Consider the following 19730-nt stretch of genomic DNA (forward strand, 5'->3'; position numbering starts at 1 on the left):
TGACAGTGCTTTTCTTTTCCCACAGTGGTTGTCAAATAACCCAGCTTCCCAAACTCTCTTCTTCCCTATGACCATCTCATAGGCTTTATCTACCAGAAAATCGTTATTGATAGGGTGACCATATTTACCTATGTTGACTACAGGACACCTGGTAAAATTACTCAGATTCAAGCGAGTTCAACAGCAATCAATCAGAACTATGCAGTACAAACGTTCAAATTAACATCAAATTGATTGAGCCCATTAAAAAGAAATACTGCGTAGCTAGATTCTTTTTATTTACCTTCCTGTCTTTAAGACTTTAGGGTTCAGACAGGGAGGGGTGACACACACACCCTTATCTCCCACATACAACACGGGGAGAGGTGACATACACACACTCCCGTACACCTCTCTCACACAGGGCGTGACCTACTGACCTGCCTCTCCCTGCCTGGCGCTCTGCACCCTTCATGCCTGGCTGGGCCCCTGAGATGGACCCGCCTGTCCTGGTACCTGGCGCTGGGTGTTCCCGACGCAACATGTGGGCAGGTGGCATGCAGGGTCACATGCCCCCTCCTGCCCCGATTTCTGCCAGGGTTCACACCAGAATGTGGCCAGCAGCAGCCTTTTGGCACTGTGTGGGAGGGAAGGGATGGGAGCTGCTTCCAGCCACAGGGGAAGAGGAAGCAGGGAAGGGATGACTTGGGCCATGTCTTTGCAGAACTCATCTCTTCTCTCTGCCCCCCCTCCCCCGCCCTTCAATCCCTGTGGCTGGAAGCAGCTTGTCTCTTCCTGCCTGCACAGTGTCAAAAGGCACTACCACCTCCAGGCTGCTGCTGGCCACCTACATAACCCAGCCACCTCCTGTCTGCCCCATGTTACAGTGTGGGCAGGAAAGGGTTAAGCCCTAACAATGCATTGTGCACCACGGCCCAGGGAACCTGACTGCAGGGGCTTCAGTGAACCCGGCCAGAGAAGTGGCTCAGCAGGGGAAGGTGTCTAGGGAATGGAGCAGCCCTGGCGCTCTCTGGGGGCTGCACCCAGAGCAGTGGGGAGGGGGCACGAAGAGGGTGCTAAACCCCTGACCAGGAGGCTGCTGTGGAACCTGCAGGTTTGGGGTGGGAACAGGCTGGAAATCACTTTCCAACAGTCCAGAACTTAGCAGCTTCCCCATGCCTGCATTGTTCGGGGCTTTGACACATGCAGGGCTTGGCTTCTCCTGGCCAGCACCCCAGGCCAGAGGGTCTTGGGTGTTCCTGGGGCACCAGCCCTGCCAGAGGCAGTGGGGGAAGCAAGGAGCCTGCCAGCCAGGCTGTTGGTGAGCTCAGCGCTCTGAGCAGAGGCTGGTTCTCCACACAGTGCTGGGAGTGGGACATGCCCGCTGGGGGCGGGGTGGGGATTTGGAGGAGCAGTGGGGCTGTGGGGGAGGGCAAAGGGACAAAGCAGGGAGAGGACAGTGAGAGGTGGAGCACATAAAGGGCCAATGGGTGGACAGCAGAGGTGACACGTAACCAGCTGCTGCCTGGCGCCTGCCTGCCCTTGCCAGCCACTGCAGCTCATAGCAGTCAGCCGGTGCTGGCCTGAAGCTGGATGGGAACAGGGCCCTGCTGGCCAAGAGCCGACACACAGCAGGGGTTGTGCTGATGGACCAGCAGGGGGAGTGGCTGCCCTGTGCGTTGCATCTTTGCCCTGCCACTAACCTTGTACACCCACCCCCGACGTTGGCCATTGGACCTCCCCCCTCACCGCTGGTGGGTGGGCAGCTGGCGAGCAGGGATCCAGCCAGCAGCAGGAGCTACCAGTACTGATGGAAGGAGACAGAAAATATGGGACAATTTGCCTGTTTTTAAGAAAAGTCAGGACACCCGCAGAAGGTCTTAAATATGGTACTGTCCCTTTAAAAATGGGACATCTCGTCACCCTATTTATTGAAAATCTCACTGCAGCCAGGTTGCAGGGGCCTGACTGTTATCAGAGTCAAATCTTGCAGCCTGTGGGTTGCACAGTGCATCCTGAAGTGCCCAGCCTCAAGATATGTGGAATTTAGATGTATGGTGGCAACAACAGATGATTTCTAAACTGCTTGGCCTCTGTCAGGATCTTCAGATGATTGGAAGGGTTTTTGATGGAGATGTCTACTGGATGATTGAAGCTTGTGGATAGGAAGGGGCCCACACATGGGATTAGGTTAGGACTGGATTTCTGGGCATGCTATGGGTATTAAACCAGTTGCTTTTTTGGAGCAGGGAAGGAATTTTCTTCTTCTTGCCAAACTGGAGATAGTGGTGTGACATTTTCACCTTCCTCACAGCATTCTGGAGGTTCAGTAGGCTGTGTTAATAATAATGTACTTCTCACAACTGCATATGGTCCAGTGTGCAGTTAAATAAGTGGCCAGTTCCTAGATAAACCCAAGACTGGGAACAGAAATGGGCTGAAGATGGGACATCTCTTAGGGATTCTGCATGGGGAGGGGGTGGGCCTGAATGTCTGGTATAGGAAGGAGCCCTCTTTGCCCTCATCCTGTGTATGAGGGAAGGTTGATGGTAAGTTTCAGTGATGGTGCTTGAACCTCAATTGGTCATTTGGGGCTAAGTAAAGTCTCTACCCCTTAAGGAAGGCAAATCCACTCTAGTCAGTCCTTGCTAGATGTTTTACCCAGTTGTATTGATTTAATAAAGTTTTAAAAGACTTTCTTATATTTTGTCTTTCTTGCTGCTGTGTCCTGGTCAAAATATCTAAAGAACCAAAAAAGAGACAGACTTAGAAGCCATATGGAGGAAGAAAAAAATATATATATGGGGGAAGGAAAAAAATAGCACAAGCAATTTCTGCAACTATAAGAGGAACTCTGTAAGGCCATATTTATATTGTGTGTACTACAGCTGTATGTAGCACTGTAGCATAGACTCTTCCTATAAGGATGGAAGAGTTTTTCCATTGCTGTAGGTAATCCACCTCCCGAATGGCAGTTGCTAGGTTGACAGAAGAATCTTCCATCAACCTATATGTGTGTACTTAAAGGGTTGGGTCACTATAGATATGTGGCTTGGGGCGTGAAAAAATTTTCACACTCCTGAGAGCCATAGCTATGTCAGCCTAACTTTTCAGCATAGGCCATGCCTGAATCAAGATTTTTGATTAAGTCAAATTCCTGGTGATGTATCATGCTGGTCTTCTCTTGGACCATGCAAGCTATGTCTTTAGTATACTTTCAATTTGCATAGTCCTTTGGTATTTGTCAGGCTGGGAGGCAGAGTAGCTGCAGGCAGCTGATATAAGAAAGCTGATGCCTTTCTTTGAAGGAATTTAACATAAAGTGTGTCTGACAGTTTTTTGTATAAAGTTATGTTTCTATTGTATTCACATCTGTTTTCAATAAACATGAACTAAAATTAACTCATAGGACTAGACAGTTCTTTGTCATAGGTTACAAAATTACCTTCTGTGCTTTGTATCATTGGTATAATGCTTTACACCTTGCTGAGTTCATAAGCCTGAAGAGGATAGTGTGTCTGTTCTCAAATGGAGAGAGCAGTCCTGACAAGGATGTTATAATGCTGTTGTATTTCTAGTTTTTGTTTTTGTTTTTAAAGAAGAATAGGAAATGTTTTGTTTTGGAATAAACCATGCTCTTGGCAAGTCCATAAAGTACAGCAGAGAGGTCTATCTATTTCTTTATCTCTCCTACCCCCAATGTGGCACTGAGTTTATCAAGTGAGAAGTTAGAATTTAGTGAGGGCTGTTATTCCTGCTCTTGTTGATGGATTTCCATCCTTTTTAGCTGTCATACATTGGACATTGTCTCTTCTTGGCTCCCATTAGTAACCATATTCCCATCTTCTCTATGTATCATGGTGCTGCGCTGATAGATAGTCAACAGACTAGTTTTCAACATGCTGCTCCTCTTCAACAGTGCTCCCAACTAACCAAATCCAGAGACATGAGAAAAATGGGGCAGGCTTTAAATTTTGACAAAATGACAGTAGGGACATACAGAAGAATATACACGAGGAATAGAGAGATGGTTTAACCTTTGGGTATGTCATTAGTGTGATCATTACTCTAATACTGTGTCCAGTTCTGATGTATACTCTTTAAAAAGGATTACTGAAAAACTCAAAAGGATTCAGAAAAGAGACACAAAAATGATTCAAGGTCTAGAAACGTCTTACAGTGAGAGACTTAAGGATCTTCAATTTATTCAGCTAATCAAACAGAAGGTTAAGAGATAACTTGATCAGGATCCATAAGTATCTGCATAAAGAGAAGATTTCTAATAGAAGCAGAAGAAAATATGGGAATTGAAGCTAGATAAATTCAAATGTTAAATAAGGTACAGTTTTTTATCAGTAAAAGTAATTAACTTTTGGAAGAATTTATCAAGAGCTGTGGTGGATTGTCAAACACTTGAAGTCTTTAAATCAAAACTGGATATATTTCTAAAAGATATGCCCTAGTTTACTCAGAAGCTATGGGCTTTTTGCAGGAATTACTAAGTGAAATTCTATGGCATGTGGTAAGCAGGAAGTCAGACAAGATGGACTGGAAGAAAGGAAAGGAAAGAAAGAAAGGAAAAAAGGAAAGCAGCAGAATACGGACCCTGAACTTCAAAAAAGCAGACTTTGACTCTCTCAGGGGACTGATAGGCAGGATCCCCTGGGAGAATAATATGAAGGGGAAAGTAGTCCAGGAGAACTGGTTGTATTTTAAAGAATCCTTATTGAGGTTGTAAGAACAAAGTATCCTGATGTGTAGAAAGAATAGTAAATATGGCAGGTGACCAGCATGGCTTAACAGTGAAATCCTTGCTGATCTTAAACACAAAAAAGAAGCTTACAAAAAGTGGAAGATTGGACAAATGACCAGGGACGAAATATAAAAATATTGCTCAGGCATGCAGGAATGAAATCAGGAAGGCTGAATCACACTTGGAGTTGCAGCTAGCAAGGGATATTAAGAGTAACAAGAATGATTTCTTCAGGTACGTTAGCAACAAGAAGAAGGTCAAAGAAAGTGTGGGCCCCTTACTGAATGGGGAAGGCAACCTAGTGACAGAGGATGTGGAAAAAGCAAATGTACTCAATGCTTTTTTTGCCTCTGTTTTCACTAACAAGGTCAGCTCCCAGACTACTCCACTGGGCAGCACAGCATGGGGAGGAGGTGACCAGCCCTCTGTGGAGAAAGAAGTGGTTCAGGACTATGAAAAGTTGGATGAGCACAAGTCCATGGGGCTGGATGCGCTGCATCCGAGCATGCTAAAGGAGTTGACGGATGTGATTGCAGAGCCATTGGCCATTATCTTTGAAAACTCATGGCGATCCGCGGAGATCCTGGATGACTGAAAAAAGGCTAATGTAGTGCCCATCTTTAAAAAAGGGAAGAAGGAGGATCTGGGGAACTACAGGCCAGTCAGCCTCACCTCAGTCCCTGGAAAAATCATGGAGCAGATCCTCAAGAAAACAATTTTGAAGCACTTAGAGGAGAGGAAAGTGATCAGGAACAGTCAGCATGGATTCACCAAGGGCAGGTCATGCCTGACTAACCTAATTGCCTTCTATGAAGAGAAACTGGCTCTGTGGATGAAGGGAAAGCAGTGGACATGTTATTCCTCGACTTTAGCAAAGATTTTGATACGGTCTCCCACTTGCCAGCAAGTTAAAGAAGTATGGGCTGGATGAATGGACTATAAGGTGGATATAAAGCTGGCTAGATCATTGGGCTCAACAAGTAGTGATAAATAGCTCCATGTGTAGTTGGCAGCCGGTATCAAGTGGAGAGCCCCAAGGGCCGGTCTTGGGGTAGGTTTTGGTCAATATCTTCATTTCTGATCTGGAAGATGGCGTGGATTGCACCCTCAGCAAGTTTTCAGGTGACACTAAACTGGGAGGAGTCGTAAATATGCTGGAAGGTAGGTATAGGATATAGAGGGACCTAGACAAATTAGAGTATTGGGCCAAAAGAAATATGATGAGGTTCAACAAGGACAAGTGCAGAGTCCTGCACTTAGGATGGAAGAATCCCATGCACTGCTACAGACTAGGGACCGAATGGCTAGGCAGCCATTCTGCAGAAAAGGACCTAGGGGTTACAGTGGACGAGAAGCTGGATATGAGTCAACAGTGTGCCATTGTTGCCAAGAAGGCTAATGGCATTTTGAGCTGTATAAGAAGGAGCATTGCCAGCAGATCGAGGGACGTGAACGTTCCCCTCTATTCAGCATTGGTGAAGCCCCATCTGGAGTACTCTGTCCAGTGTTGGGCTCCACACTACAAGAAGGATGTGAAAAAATTGGAAAGAGTCCCGCAGCGGGTAACAAAAATGATAGGGGGCTGGAGCGCATGATTTATGAGGAGAGGCTGAGGGAACTGGGATTATTTAGTCTGCAAAAGAGAAGAATGAGGGGGGATTTGATAGCTGCTTTCAACTACCTGAAAGGGGGTTCCAAAGAGCATGGATATAAACTGTTCTCAGTGGTACCAGATGACAGAACAAGGAGTAATGGTCTCAAGTTGCAGTAGGGGTGGTTTAGGTTGCATTTTAGGAAAAACTTTTTCAATAGGAGGGTGGTGAAGCACTGGAATGGGTTACCTAGAGAGGTGGTTGAATCTCCTTCCTTTGAGGTTTTTAAGGTCAGGCTTGACAAAGCCCTGGCTGGGATGATTTAGTGGGGACTGGTCTTGCTTTGAGCAAGGGATTGGACTATATGACCTCCTGAGGTCCCTTCCAACCCTGATATCCTATGATTCTATGATGATCACTGTGGTCCCTCTACTCTTAAAATCTAGGAAACTTCTCACCCACATATGTCTCTCTTGCCATCGCCTCCTCCCCTCTCATTCCTTATGGGCTTACCTCTGCTTACTCTTCCCTTCATATCTTTTCTGCTCTCGGTTTTTTATCTTTCATTCTTCCCCTTGTTCATGGAATACCTCCCATTTCCCATCTGGCAAATGCCTGCCTTCCTTTCCTTCAATTTTCTCCTCTAAATCCATTTATGTGAACCCTTTATACACTGATCTCATCAGTAACACTGTGCCTATGCCATCCTGTGTTTTGAAATGTATTTTATTATATAATACTTGTTCAAATTAGAATTTAAAAATGTAAGCACCATCCATCCTGTGCACTGCATAAAGCAGGGGTCCTGTGGAAATAATAGTGAACATGTAAGTAAAGACTGTATCATAATACATATGCACAGGGGGAACAAATTAAGGTTGCGTAGGCAACCTTAATTGTGACATTTCCTAATTCTTTATTGCTTGACTTTGCAACTCCATTGTCATTGTTTTAACAAAAGGGTTCTGTTTGTAATATTTACAGACATATATACATTGCTCTTTTATTTTTTTAATGAAATGCACATCAAGTGTGGAACATTTGTGCGTGCAAAATGGAGAATTGTATTTTAGAAATGGGATATTTATATTCCAAATGGCCTCTTACTTAAACACATGTGCATTTTGATATGCAGCTGACGTGTGCACAAATTTAGTCAGCCAGTTTGGAAAATTTGGTGCTAAAAATTGTAGGAATGGCTTAGTTTAACTGTATCTCTCCTCTCCATCTGAATTTTATTAGAATATGTTGTTCAGGTAGTCTCAGCACCAGCCAGCCCCTCCTAAAAGTTCTGATGTTTTTCATTATTTCTTTATACTTAATCTATTTCCAGAATACCTAGAGTCACAGCAGGTTACATAAAAACAAAGACAAAAGTGCACACTGGAACAATGCTTTCTCATTAATTTTTTTTTTGGGGGGGAGGGTGGGTAATGTTGAGAATTAATTATTTTCTCGGGCACAGTACTCATCATTGATGAAGTTCATCCCATGTGGAGAACAAGTACAAGACCTAAGCACTTTTTAATTCCCAAAATAGGACCCAAGTGGGATTTCAGTGACCATTGGCCTTGTGCTGGTCCTCTGCAGAAGACTGAATATCACCCAATATGCCCAGACAAAATAATTTACCAGTATCATTTTGAAAATATAGTCCTAAGAGTTTTACTCAGAACCACAGGAATGAAGGAGTCAAGCAATTGTGTCCTCCGGTTTTAAAATAACAACTTTTAGCTGGGGAAGCCCAAATTGCTATCCGGCCTCTTGGCTTATTTATGCAGAACTGAGGAGTATGGACTGAACACTGCGGGGAAACAAGCTGGCCTTCCCACATGATAATGTGTTAATGACTAGGAACATGCTTGTTTGCACTAACACATGCAGTCATGCACACTGCTTACACAATCTTTTACACATACTTGCACACATGAAAGCTAATAGTTTTCATAAACTAAAACCTAAATTAACTTACTAAAAAAGTGGGGAGAGGGGAACCCCAAATGTTGTTGCTCAGATGCCATGTGAAACAATATTTTGTTTTTTATTTTAAGCAAGCCAACCACATCATTTGCATCTTTTGCACCATTGTTGTTCCTGTCTGATTTTGTGCTCTCACTTTCTGTGTGTGTGACTACTACAGCACTAACTTTATGTCTGCTAGAACCTGCATCAGCCTTTGCCAGAACCGCTCAGGGGAAATTGGAGGCATACATAACTTTCATGATGAGTCTACTTATCTTGTTCTGTCAGTGAAAATTATCTGTGTGGACACATTAAAAAGACAACCATTGAATCACAGAAATGAGATAACGCAAACACACCCAAAATAACAGAATCTGCTAAAACATATATTAATCTATAGCTTATTCTCCAAGAAATGACAACTATGTGGAGAAGATAGATCTTTGTCTACTATACCTGTCCTTGCAGCATTTGCCATCTTTGATTTGCCTCTTTGAAATGGAAGGAAACATTTTCATGGGCTTTGGTGGTGCTTAAAGAAAGGATGCCCTTCTAGTCCTTGTTCTCTCATTTGTCCTTTTCCTGATGTTTTTATCACAGTTCTGCTTACTTGACCCATATCACATTCTCTGGATTAGCTGCCAATTCAAAAGAGAAATAAAATATGAAAATGGTTTGATTCTTTTAATTTTTGTGTGTGAATCTACTGCTTTTGAGTAGTAGTGGATTGACAGCAAAGGAGATTGAAACAACAGCATGCATCTCCTGATACTCTTTTACTATGCTTCATTCCTGACCTGGAAAAGCCATATTTGTGGATGAGAGGATAGTTCATTCTACATGGCTCATTCAGTCCTTGTCCTCTTTGCCGGGGCTGCCATCAAGGTTGCTAATTACAGTAATGGGTTTGGATGTGGCTACTTTTGCTCTAGGACCTGGTCAAGCTCATTTGATATAGACCATATTATCTATTATCAGCTTGGTCTGGATATGAACCAAACCACCCACAGCCTTCCAAACCCCCCGCTCCCCCCCACACTTTTTTTAAAAAAGAGAAACGTCTTTTGTTATATAGTGACCTAAACAAAAACAAAACAAAACAGAAAAATCCACCCCACTTTTTAAATGGGGTTCAGATATGTTTTCACCAAAGTTTGCTTCATTTATTTTTATTGCGGGAACCTAAACCTGAATTTTTTAAGTGGTGCCTGTTTATAGTCACTGACTTAGTTACATTAGAAAGGATTTCCCTTATACTGCCTTGAGCCGCAAAAGTTTTATTTTTAGTGAAAAAGTCTATTTGGATACGGCTTACTCAAAAATAACCTCATAGAAAATATTTAGCTCTTGCCATATTGTAGTTTCCCCTCACAAGGTCTATAGAGCTTTTTGTCGCTTTCAAAGCTTTGTTTTTACTGGAATAACAAACAAAGTGTAAGCCAACATTTTAAAGTTTCAGAAACTCTCCTGGGAACTCCTTCCTCCTGTGCTCTCTTCTCATCCAAGATGACTACTTTGAAGAGGGTAGAGAGAGGACTACGGCTGTCAGATATTTGAAAGAACAGTCTCGCCGAGGGTAACTGTGTAGAAATGAAGCCAAACAATTCCTCTGGATGTAATTCCAAACTTTTGGGTGCCCAAATATAGATCCAAATATTGTGGCTTGGGACCATCTCCAATAATTGGTGACTAAAAACCATTCTTTTGTTCTTTTTACACACTAAAATATAGCATTTCATAGCTGTAAATTTGCACAAAAAGATTATACTGAATGCATTTTAAAATTTCAGAAATGTTCAGAGGACTTCCATCTTCCTAAGAGTGCAGTCAAGATGGTTGACTCACAGCTTTAAAAGCTTCTTTATAGCACAGTATTTAACATGGCGGTACTTTTAAGATAAGGATACTTCTAAAAAAAGTTCATTTAATCTGGTATGTTCCAATCTCACGGTGCTGCCCCTTTGTACTTTCTATGATGGTTTCTTAGTCACTTGTATCCCTTAAGTGCAGAAACATGGTTCCTTCCTTTAGTCTGCCTCCAATTCCCTCAGCTTTGGCACAGAGGTGAAGAGTCATTGATAAAGATGTTCCCTTGCTCATTAGAAGGTTAGTGCCTCAGATGAACTTGGAAATCTTGAGCCTGTAAATATCTCACTTAATCATGCCAATGGGAACTTCTCCAGCTAATTATTTGTTCAGCACCAGGGTTTCCGAGCTGCCATTTAACCATGCAAATGCCTGTTTGTGCTTGCAGTAGGGGTAAATGTGCAAATTTTGCAGGTGCCAACCTTTGATAATTTGTCCCTAAAATTCTTCTGACTCTTTAGGGCTAGATCAGATGTTTGCATTCTGAGTGCTCAACAGGTAGTAATGTGGGAGAGCCATTCTCAGGGGAAGGCATCTGTGCCTTCAGTACAGTTCATATAAGGCACAAAGTGTGAGGGTTAAGAAAAATTCCAAACCCTTATTTGCTTTGATCTGATCACTCTTTCTGTGGCAATTAGAACTAAACATGGCCTTTAAGCCTTAGCATTCATCTACCAGTTTCCAGTTCTGTTTCAGGAGTCTCAAAATTAAAGTGAGAGCTAAAAAACTCACAAAACTTACCTTTACCTTTTTTTTCGCCATTCTAACCTAAGTTTCCACGGAAACAGGGTTGAAAAAGCTGCTGGTAGCCAGCAGGCATCCAGCAGCTGGGAGTGAGAACTCTCCTTTGTCACTTTTCACTACTGGCTGTCTGCTGAGTACTCAAAGTGCCAGTTTGCAAAGCCACCGAGGTTTGTAAAATCTGCACTACGTTCAATTTGAGGGGGAAATAATAAATTAACCAACTCTTTCCCCCCCTTGGATTGGCACAATAAGTTCCAGGAGGGTAAATTGGCTAATGAGTTCTGATCTGTTCAGTTACACTGATACCAACATAGGCAGAAGCTTTGCCAGCCAATCAGATTTCTCCTTTCATCATTTCCATTTTATAAAGTTTTATATCTCATTGTCATTTGTGTGTGTGTGTGTGTATTTGTGTGTGTACGTGCGTGCGTGTGTGTGCACGCTTATGTTGTAGTACTGTAATTCTTTGTATTGTAGGTAGGGTGACCAAATGTCCCATTTTGGCCCAGACATTCCCTTTTTTAAGCCCTGTCCCGGCCATCCTGAATTTTTTTGGCAAAAGTGGGCCTTTGCTCCTACAACACAAATGCCCACGTCTGTGAAAAAAATGGGGTGTGGTGCACAGGAGCATGCGGGGGGCAAGCAGCGATGCCAGCCCCGCATGGTGGGAGGAAGGGCTCAGGCGAGCAGCGACCCCAAATCCACAGTGGGAGGGGGGACTCAGGCCAGCCTCACACGGTGTCCCTTTTTCCCTTTAGGAAATATGGTCACCCTAATGGTAGTAATATTTGTGTGTGCTTAGGCTGTAGTACAATAATTCTTTGTTTTGCAGGCTCCTGTTTTTTGCATAGCATAGGCCATGTACCCCCCCTTTTCTTATATATACGGGGGACTGGTTTTCAGTGAACAGATTACAACTGATCAGGCCCGCTGAGAGCAATTCCAGGCCCCAGAGTGGAACAATCAATGGGCCCCCCATGCACGCACAAGCTGAGCCTGTGTGGATGCGCTCTGCCTGACATTTGCGCAGTGCTGGGCCTGTGCTGGCAGGTGCACAGCAAGCTGCTGGCTGCACTGCTGGGCGCGCTCTTCCAGCACGGCCAGGGCTTCCACGTGCCCACCCAATAGGGTTGCCAACTCTCTAATCATGCAAACCCAAAGACCCTTGCCCCACCCCTTCCCTGAGGCCATGCCCCTGTCCTGCCCCTTCTCTGAGCATCCATCCCCTGCTCACTCCATTCCCCCCCCATTGCTCACTCTCCCCCACCCTCACTCAATATCACCAGGCTGCGATAGGGGGTTGGGATGTGGGAGGGGGGTCAGGGAGTTGGCGCTTATCTTGGACGACTCCTGAAAGTGCCCAACACACCCCTCTGGCAGCGGCTCCTAGCTGGGGCACCGCCCCCGCAGCTCCCATTGGCCGCAGTTCCCGGCTAATGGGAGCTGTGGAGTCGGCACTCAGGGCGGGGACAGCATGTGGAGACCCCCTCCACAGGGGCCACAGGCCCAGGGATGTGCCGGCTGCTTCCGGGAACGGCGCAGAGTGAGGGCAAGCTTAGCCCCGTTGCGCTGCCATCAACAGAAGGGGGCCCCCGGGATCTTTTAAATCAACATGGCTCTTTTAAATTGCCCCCTCCACCCCCCGCCATCAGCGGGCCTGTGACTGATTCTCATTTAAATATCAGGAGTAGTGTGTGAATGGAAATGGCTTTTGACCAGAAGTAGAATAGAGCTGCTAGAAAACTGAGGGGTCTGTTTGGTCAAGACCCATACAAAACAGAGATAAGTATGTACAAACGGACATCATCAAAATAGACCCTGCTTGCCCCCTTCAGCCCCCACCCAAGGTGTTTTCCCCATAAATGTTTATCTCCTTTCTTTTATGAATAACCAGAAAATGAAAAAAAGGGGAACAGATTTTGTTTAAAAAGAGAGAGGGAGATCTTTGAATCTTTGCATAGGGTAATGTTATTATAAATGTTTCACAAATTCCAGTGCTAATTACAGATTTTAATTGGGAGCAAAGTGCCAAAATTCTTCATGACAGCCACACAATACAGCCGCCTTCATAAACAAAACAGAACTTTGAACATATGTGCATTTTTGGCTATTATTAAATGTCTTAGAATTAAATAACGTATCACCTATGAGAGAATAGGTGTTGACAGAGTCAGTACTGGTGTGTTTTTAAGCTTGCCTAAGGCAACGTAGCTGGCATTGAAGTTAAGCCTGGCATTCTTTCTCCCCCTCCTTTCTCCCTTAAGCCCAGGAGAATGCTCACTTCATCAATGAGACTTGTCTGCCAGACACAACAGAGATCCTTGAATTCACTACATTTATTTTGTGATTTTGTATTGCAGTCAGATCAACAATGCTTTGATTTAACTACATGATACACGGGTGTTAAGGGCCAAAACATACAGAACCATTCCAGTGGCTCTAGTTCAGAATATACTATTTTTTGGTGATCCAGTGATGAGAAGCTGTATAGACTGTCTTTATGTTTGAATAAAGATATAGTTCTTCAGCTTCAAGATTTCAGAACTAAAGAAGATGCATAATATTCAAGCATGTTTCAGTATTTTTGTATCTTCCTTTTAAAATGATGTGTATATACTTTAAAAAACAATTTTATATACCATATAACAATAATGTTAATGCTTTAAAAAAATCCAAACATGAAAAAAGTAAGTCTAATTTTTTTAATCTTTTTTTTTCCTCTAGCGTTTTACGATGGGATAATGAGACAGATGTCTCTCAACTGGAAGGACATTTTGACATTGTTATGTGTGCTGACTGGTAAGTACATAAAAATCATAAAACTCATGTTAGAAAAAATAGCTTTGCAGGAGTAATTGTACTGCGTTGCTTGCTGATGGCTAAGCAAAGTCAACAAATGAAGCACAAAGCCACCTTAACCTCAACAAATTAATATTCATCTCCATGTGACAGTTATAAGGTAGTCTTCTATCACACAGTAACTTCTACCACATTATTTCCCAAAGATTGATTTTGAGAAGCATTTCCATTTTCTGGAATTGCCTCTGTTTCATGCTTGACGTATCAGTAAATGGACGACTTAGGCAAATTGCAAATAATTATGGCTCAGTGAGGAACAGTCTGGAGAAAAGGGAGTTTATCAACACAAACAGCTCAATTAGCTTACTTCTTAGGAAAGATCTGACTATTGATATAAGGGGATGAATATTTTGCTCCCCAGAAAATCTTTGCAGAGGAAAAAGATTTTCAAAATCTTTTTGCATCACATTCTGTTTCTTAAATCAATTCAACAACAGTATTGATAAGCATACACTGAAAATGATGGTCACATTATTACACAGGTAAATATTGTTAATAATAAAAGAATGCTTAGTACAAATTAGAGCACAATACTTAATTTGTGACTGAGTGGTTTCATGTTAAATTCTAATATAGATTCTATTTAAATATATCAATAGATTCAGCTGTGGACACAGACCAATTTTTGATATTGACGGTGCAGATTCATCCTGTCTTCTGAGTGACTGCATGCCCATTTTCAAAACAGTGCATTCTTAATTATAAATGAAGAAAGCTAGAAAATGTAGGTGCAAGTTTCAGTTAAAAAGGGGGAAGATAATTTTAAAATAAATCCTTCCTTACATAATTCATATTCGTTTTTGATTCTTTAGATTGCCGTAACAGAATAAAAATGTTTCTATTCTGAGGCATGTAATTATTGTAAGAGTCCAAATTCTGAACATAATGACTTCACAGCATAGTTGAATTCAGCAGATTTCTGACTCTTACTAAGAAATAATTAAAAGGAAAAGGGGTGGAGGGGTGAAGAAACTGTTTATTGTCTTTCTAAACAATGCACTTTTAAATTGGCTTCTCAGAAACATTTTCAGTATGTTTGGTGATGGGGCATTGCTTTTGTTTTTTTTAAAGAAAATTGTTGGGGGGGTTTTCAGAAAAAATTTTCTTTAGTATTTAGTATGATTTTCTTTAGTAAGGGGTAAAGAGTATTTATTCATCTTTCGTCCTTTATGGCTTCCTATTTCTTGGCTTGCACTGAATGCAACAATGCTTCCTTTCCCTTAGCATTTAATTTCATAAAAGTTCTTTGTTCCCAAAAAGGACAGAGATGGGTTTCTAACTAATCGCTGATAATGTGCCTCAGAGATGCATCATCTGATTAAAATAAGGAGCTAAACAAAACCATATGATTTCAGCAAGTAATTTAGTAAATGCCTTCCTCACCAAATATTAGACTGGATACTCCAGGTTTCATTGCACAGATGAAGTTAATGCTGGGCAGGATTAGATCAGATTAAGTATGAAAGTCAGATCAGAGTGCTGGCGGACATGAGCAGGAGGGCAGTAGTCTTCTCGGAGGCTTAGACAAGGCTCGCATATGGATGTTCTGCAGATTATGTGGGTGAAGCAAGGTCTTGCCAAGAGATTTAGAGTTAAATTTGTTCTTCACACAAATATCAAAACAACCTGGCTGTGCCATCTCTTGTATTCTTGATACTCACACCATGTCATCCTATTTGTACTGGGGAGAATAGCAGAGGGAGCCAGGCTTAAGTCATTTTTTCATTAATATTCTTGCCTAATACTCCACCCAGCCTGTTTGGAAATAGTGTACTTTCATTAGGAAACAAAGGATCATACATGACAGATAAAATCCTAATGCATGTTCGGTCTCTGGGTTTTGTACATTCATTTTGAAGCATTTAAGATACAGGTAAGTGAATAAATATTTATAGATTTTTAATAAATAGCTACATGAGGGTTCATTTAAAACACAGATTTTTATACACAAATTACCTTTATATTTAGTGCTCCTAGTGCCAAAATGCAAATATACACCCATTCTTTAATAAGCATGAAAGCACTGTAATGTTTCTCACATTTTAAAAATCATTGATTCAATAACAGAAAGTAATAATTTATTCAATATGTTACCAGAGTTAGTTAAAAAAATGTAGAATACATTTATCAAAGTATCATCTTTTTATTTTCATGTTTTTCTCTCCCAAAGTAAAGAATCACCTCAGAATTGCTGGAGGTATTTTAGTTTTCTGAGTTTGGGGCTGCCATTCCAGAGGAAAAGAAATCACTTTCCATAGAGTTCTTCAGGTGACACCTAAAGTATGCAGTGATAAAAATAGATAGAATAGATTGCATTTAGACCTATCACATAGGTCACTGTCAGTCGATAAAATCTGGGATTAGAATAGAGAAATATAAAGTAAAAATCTGAGTTCAAATATTAGGTACATGGATAAAATCTATGTCTGGTTCTCTGAATAGCTAACCAGTGGTACTGCTTGATCCCATTTAGATGAAAACAAGCTCTATTCATTCAAACCCACACTGAGGTTCAAGTAAAAATATACATGATTACAACAAGTAGCAATTTGTTTATATTCTTAAATCATTCATATATTCATATATTTACATTCAAACATTCATAAACCTAGTGTGCAGGGGTGGAAAATAAGTTATTTCCCTGAACAGACAGCCTATTAGTTCACAGCTACATTTAGTAGCCCAACTAGATTATAAAATAAATAAGAGGCAAACTGTGAAAGCAAGTTAGTTAACCATTCAGGGTTTTGACAATAAAAATAGTTTCATGGTTCAGCAGTTCCTAAATAACTTGAAAAATGTCACCGTTGAGATAAAAATAAGGGGAAAAATATTGGAGAAGCCATATCTGTGATAAAGATGGTCTTGAAAAAACATCAGTATATGGGAGTATTTTACTCTTGTGTCCCTAATCCCAGGCTCTTGTGGGGGAGAAGGGGACTTCTCAGGCCCACAGGACTTTCAGTGGCACATGTCCTGGGGTGCAATAAATGCAGGCACAGGAATTGTAAAAATGAGATTGAATAGAATAGAGGAGAGAGAAAGAGATGGGTCGACTCTGTACAGACCACAAAGAAGACTCTTCGTAGGTTCTTGAGTGCCCCAGATTTCTGGACTTACTGAAAATACAGGATATATTATGTTCCTGATTAAGAAAAAATGAATGTGATGTTATTTTTTTTAATTAAATGTCAAAGAGAAACCTGGGGAGGGTGAGGTTGAGGTCGGGGTAAAGGGAAAAATCATTGGCCTTTCAATTTTCTGTTGTAAACAGCTATGATTGGACTATAGGCTCAGACTAAGTATATGGGTAGTCCCATCAAACTCAGTAGACTATTCGTGTGTCTAGGCACATGCATAAGTATTTGCATGATTGAAGCCTAGGGGCCCACATCCACATTCCTTTCACTGCCAAATTTCCCCCTGAAGTCACTGAGGGTTGTGATTCACTGGGAATGCAGGACTGAGCTCCAGTTACTGATTGACTTCATGACATTGGCATGTACTATACTGTATTTAATATAAGAATTCCTTTCTACCGGAATGCAGTAAGATTTCTGTCCTTGAGTTAGAGTAACATGTCATTGTTCATTTTAAGATTACCTTTGTACATGCATTTCAATTGCAGTGAAATCTGATGGTGTGGAAATAAGAATTTTTTTACCTAATGAATGTTTTTCAGAGTATGACAGCTCTACAGTTGAAGCTGCGCAAAAAGATAAATGACTGTACATTAGGTGCTGCAAATGATTGCAAGTCATGTCTGAAGTACCATTTGTAAACTATCCCATTGTACTTAGCTTTTGCTGCATATGCTAAAGGAAAAGAGAGTTGACCTGATAGCCTATAAAATATAAACATATGCCCATTGTTCAGAGGCACTAGTAATACTAAGACCCAAGAAGATGGGATAAACCATATCAGCCTTAACCTAGCTGAGAATTCTTTACTGTTTTTCTTTGTCGTAGCTTACCATTACTTCCACACAGTTTTTGTGTAAGCATTTTTTCTTTTGTTTTAATGGAAGGAAAAGGAAAACATTCTTAAAATGTCTTAAAAGGAAAACATTCAGAAAAAAAGAGTTGTTTTAAAAAAAGAAAAAGAAAAGATGGAGCTGACAATGGGGGCCTATAATTCCATACAGATGTAATACAATAACCACACTGGCTAAGAGCCAGTAACCCTACTCTAGCTTCTTTATTGCTTGGACCAAACACTTCTGTCCTGACCTGTAAAACACTTGCTGTTCCTACCCTGGGCCTCTACTATCAAAGATTTCCTATTATAGAAATCTGAGGCATTTTGTTATGTGGACAAAAATCCATTAGGAGCTTGGTTAAGAAGACTACCAAACCACTGATGAGCTAAGCCAAATTTGAAGTGCAGTGTCCAGAAATGAAAGACAAGTGCAATAGACCAGCATATCACTTAACTCAGGGGTTCTCGCAACAATTTTTTTGGTGGCCCCAGAGTGCGCCACACTGACACTTTTTCCTAAAATTATTTATTTTTCCTAAAGTTAATAAAGTAACATGCACATATATACATCCAAATCATTGTAATTTATTTATATAAGGTTTTGGGTTTTGTTTTGTTTTTTTGCAGACTCAATAATAAAAATAATGCACAGTTATTTCTATTCTTTACTGGACCTAACAGAATAGAAACACTAATAAGGTGCTTTGCACATTCTTGTCTTTTGTTTCTTTTGCTTTTTTGGTAAAAGTGGTTGTCTGTACAACAATTCTGAAGTACATTTAAAAATGCTTTGACATAATAGAAGTCCAAACAATAATGAAAACCATATCTGGGTGGCTTGGGTCTGGGGAGGGGAGGCATGGCTGTGGCTGGGCCTGGGCTTCTCCAGGCAGGTGATGGGGCTCAGGGCTTTGGATGGACCAGAGCTTCTGTGGCTGAGGGGGGCAGGCACTCTGGGCTTTGTCCAGCCTGGGGCTCCTCTGGGCAGGTGTGGGAGGATGGGGGGGTCTCGGGACTTCAGCCAGCCTGGGGCTCCTCCAGGCGAAGGGGGAGGCACTCAGGGCGGTGAGCTTGTGGCTCCAGACACGTTGGGGGGAAGGAGGATCTCAGGGCTCTGGCTGCTGGGGGTGGGGAGTGGGGGCAGAAGGGTCGGAGTCAGGGGCTAGCCTCCCCAAAGGAGGGCTCCACCCGATGCCCATGCGTCCGCCACTCACCTCCTCATCCCCTCTCCCGCTGCTCACCTCTGGATCCCTCCTCAGTCCCCCACCCACCACTTGCCTCCTCTTACCCCCTACCTGCCGCTCGCCTCCTCACTCCCCTGCCACAGACACCTTCCTGCCAACCAGCAGAAGCCCCGGTCACTGGGTGGCTCACTGTTCATGTCCTCACTCCCCCGCTTGCAACCAGACCCCCACCCACCTCGTTACCCTGCTGCTGGCTCGCTGCTCACCTCCTTACTCCCCCGCCACTCACCCCGCCGCTTGCCTCCTTCTTACCCCCGCCTCCTCACTCCACCCCTGCTTGCCTTCTGCCTCCTCACTCCACCCCTGCTCACCTCCTTACTCCCAACCAGACCCTTCCCACCCTCCTCTGCTGCTGGCTCACCGCTCGCCTCCTTACTTCCCCGCCCAGCTCTTCCCTGCCCGCCGCTCGCTTCCTCACACCCTCCCGAGCCCGCCTCTCGCCACCCACTCACCTCCTCACCTTGTTCCTTAAGCATTGTGTGTCCCACCTGTGTCTCCAGAGAGGCAGCGCATGCAGGAGCAACAGGGAGGGAGAAGAGGGGCTGATGCTTTCCTCCCCACTACTGCCCAGGAAACTGCTGTGGCCTCAGGGAAACACTCTCCCCGCTCCTGGTGGCTGCATTCAGCCACGGTGGCTGCATTTGAGAAACGGTGACTTAGCGTCACTGAGAGGTGCTGAACCTGGAAAATTCTTTATAGGAGTACAGTTTCAGCATGTAATGCTGGTAGTTAGCCATATAAATCCTATTGGTG

The 19730-nt window shown here is 42.7% G+C and overlaps 1 protein-coding gene across 1 annotated transcript in view; it reads left to right on the plus strand.

The window, feature by feature from the left end:
- The window catches only part of CAMKMT (calmodulin-lysine N-methyltransferase), a 335072-nt gene that overhangs the window by 295007 nt on the left and 20335 nt on the right, over positions 1 to 19730 (plus strand). Inside the window, exon 8 of the mRNA XM_038395122.2 lies at positions 13621 to 13695. Within this exon, the coding sequence (XP_038251050.1) occupies positions 13621 to 13695 (75 nt within the window). The remainder of the gene's footprint in view (positions 1 to 13620; positions 13696 to 19730) is intronic.

Source organism: Dermochelys coriacea, chromosome 3 (assembly GCF_009764565.3).
Source record: "Dermochelys coriacea isolate rDerCor1 chromosome 3, rDerCor1.pri.v4, whole genome shotgun sequence".
Lineage (NCBI taxonomy): Eukaryota > Metazoa > Chordata > Testudines > Dermochelyidae > Dermochelys > Dermochelys coriacea.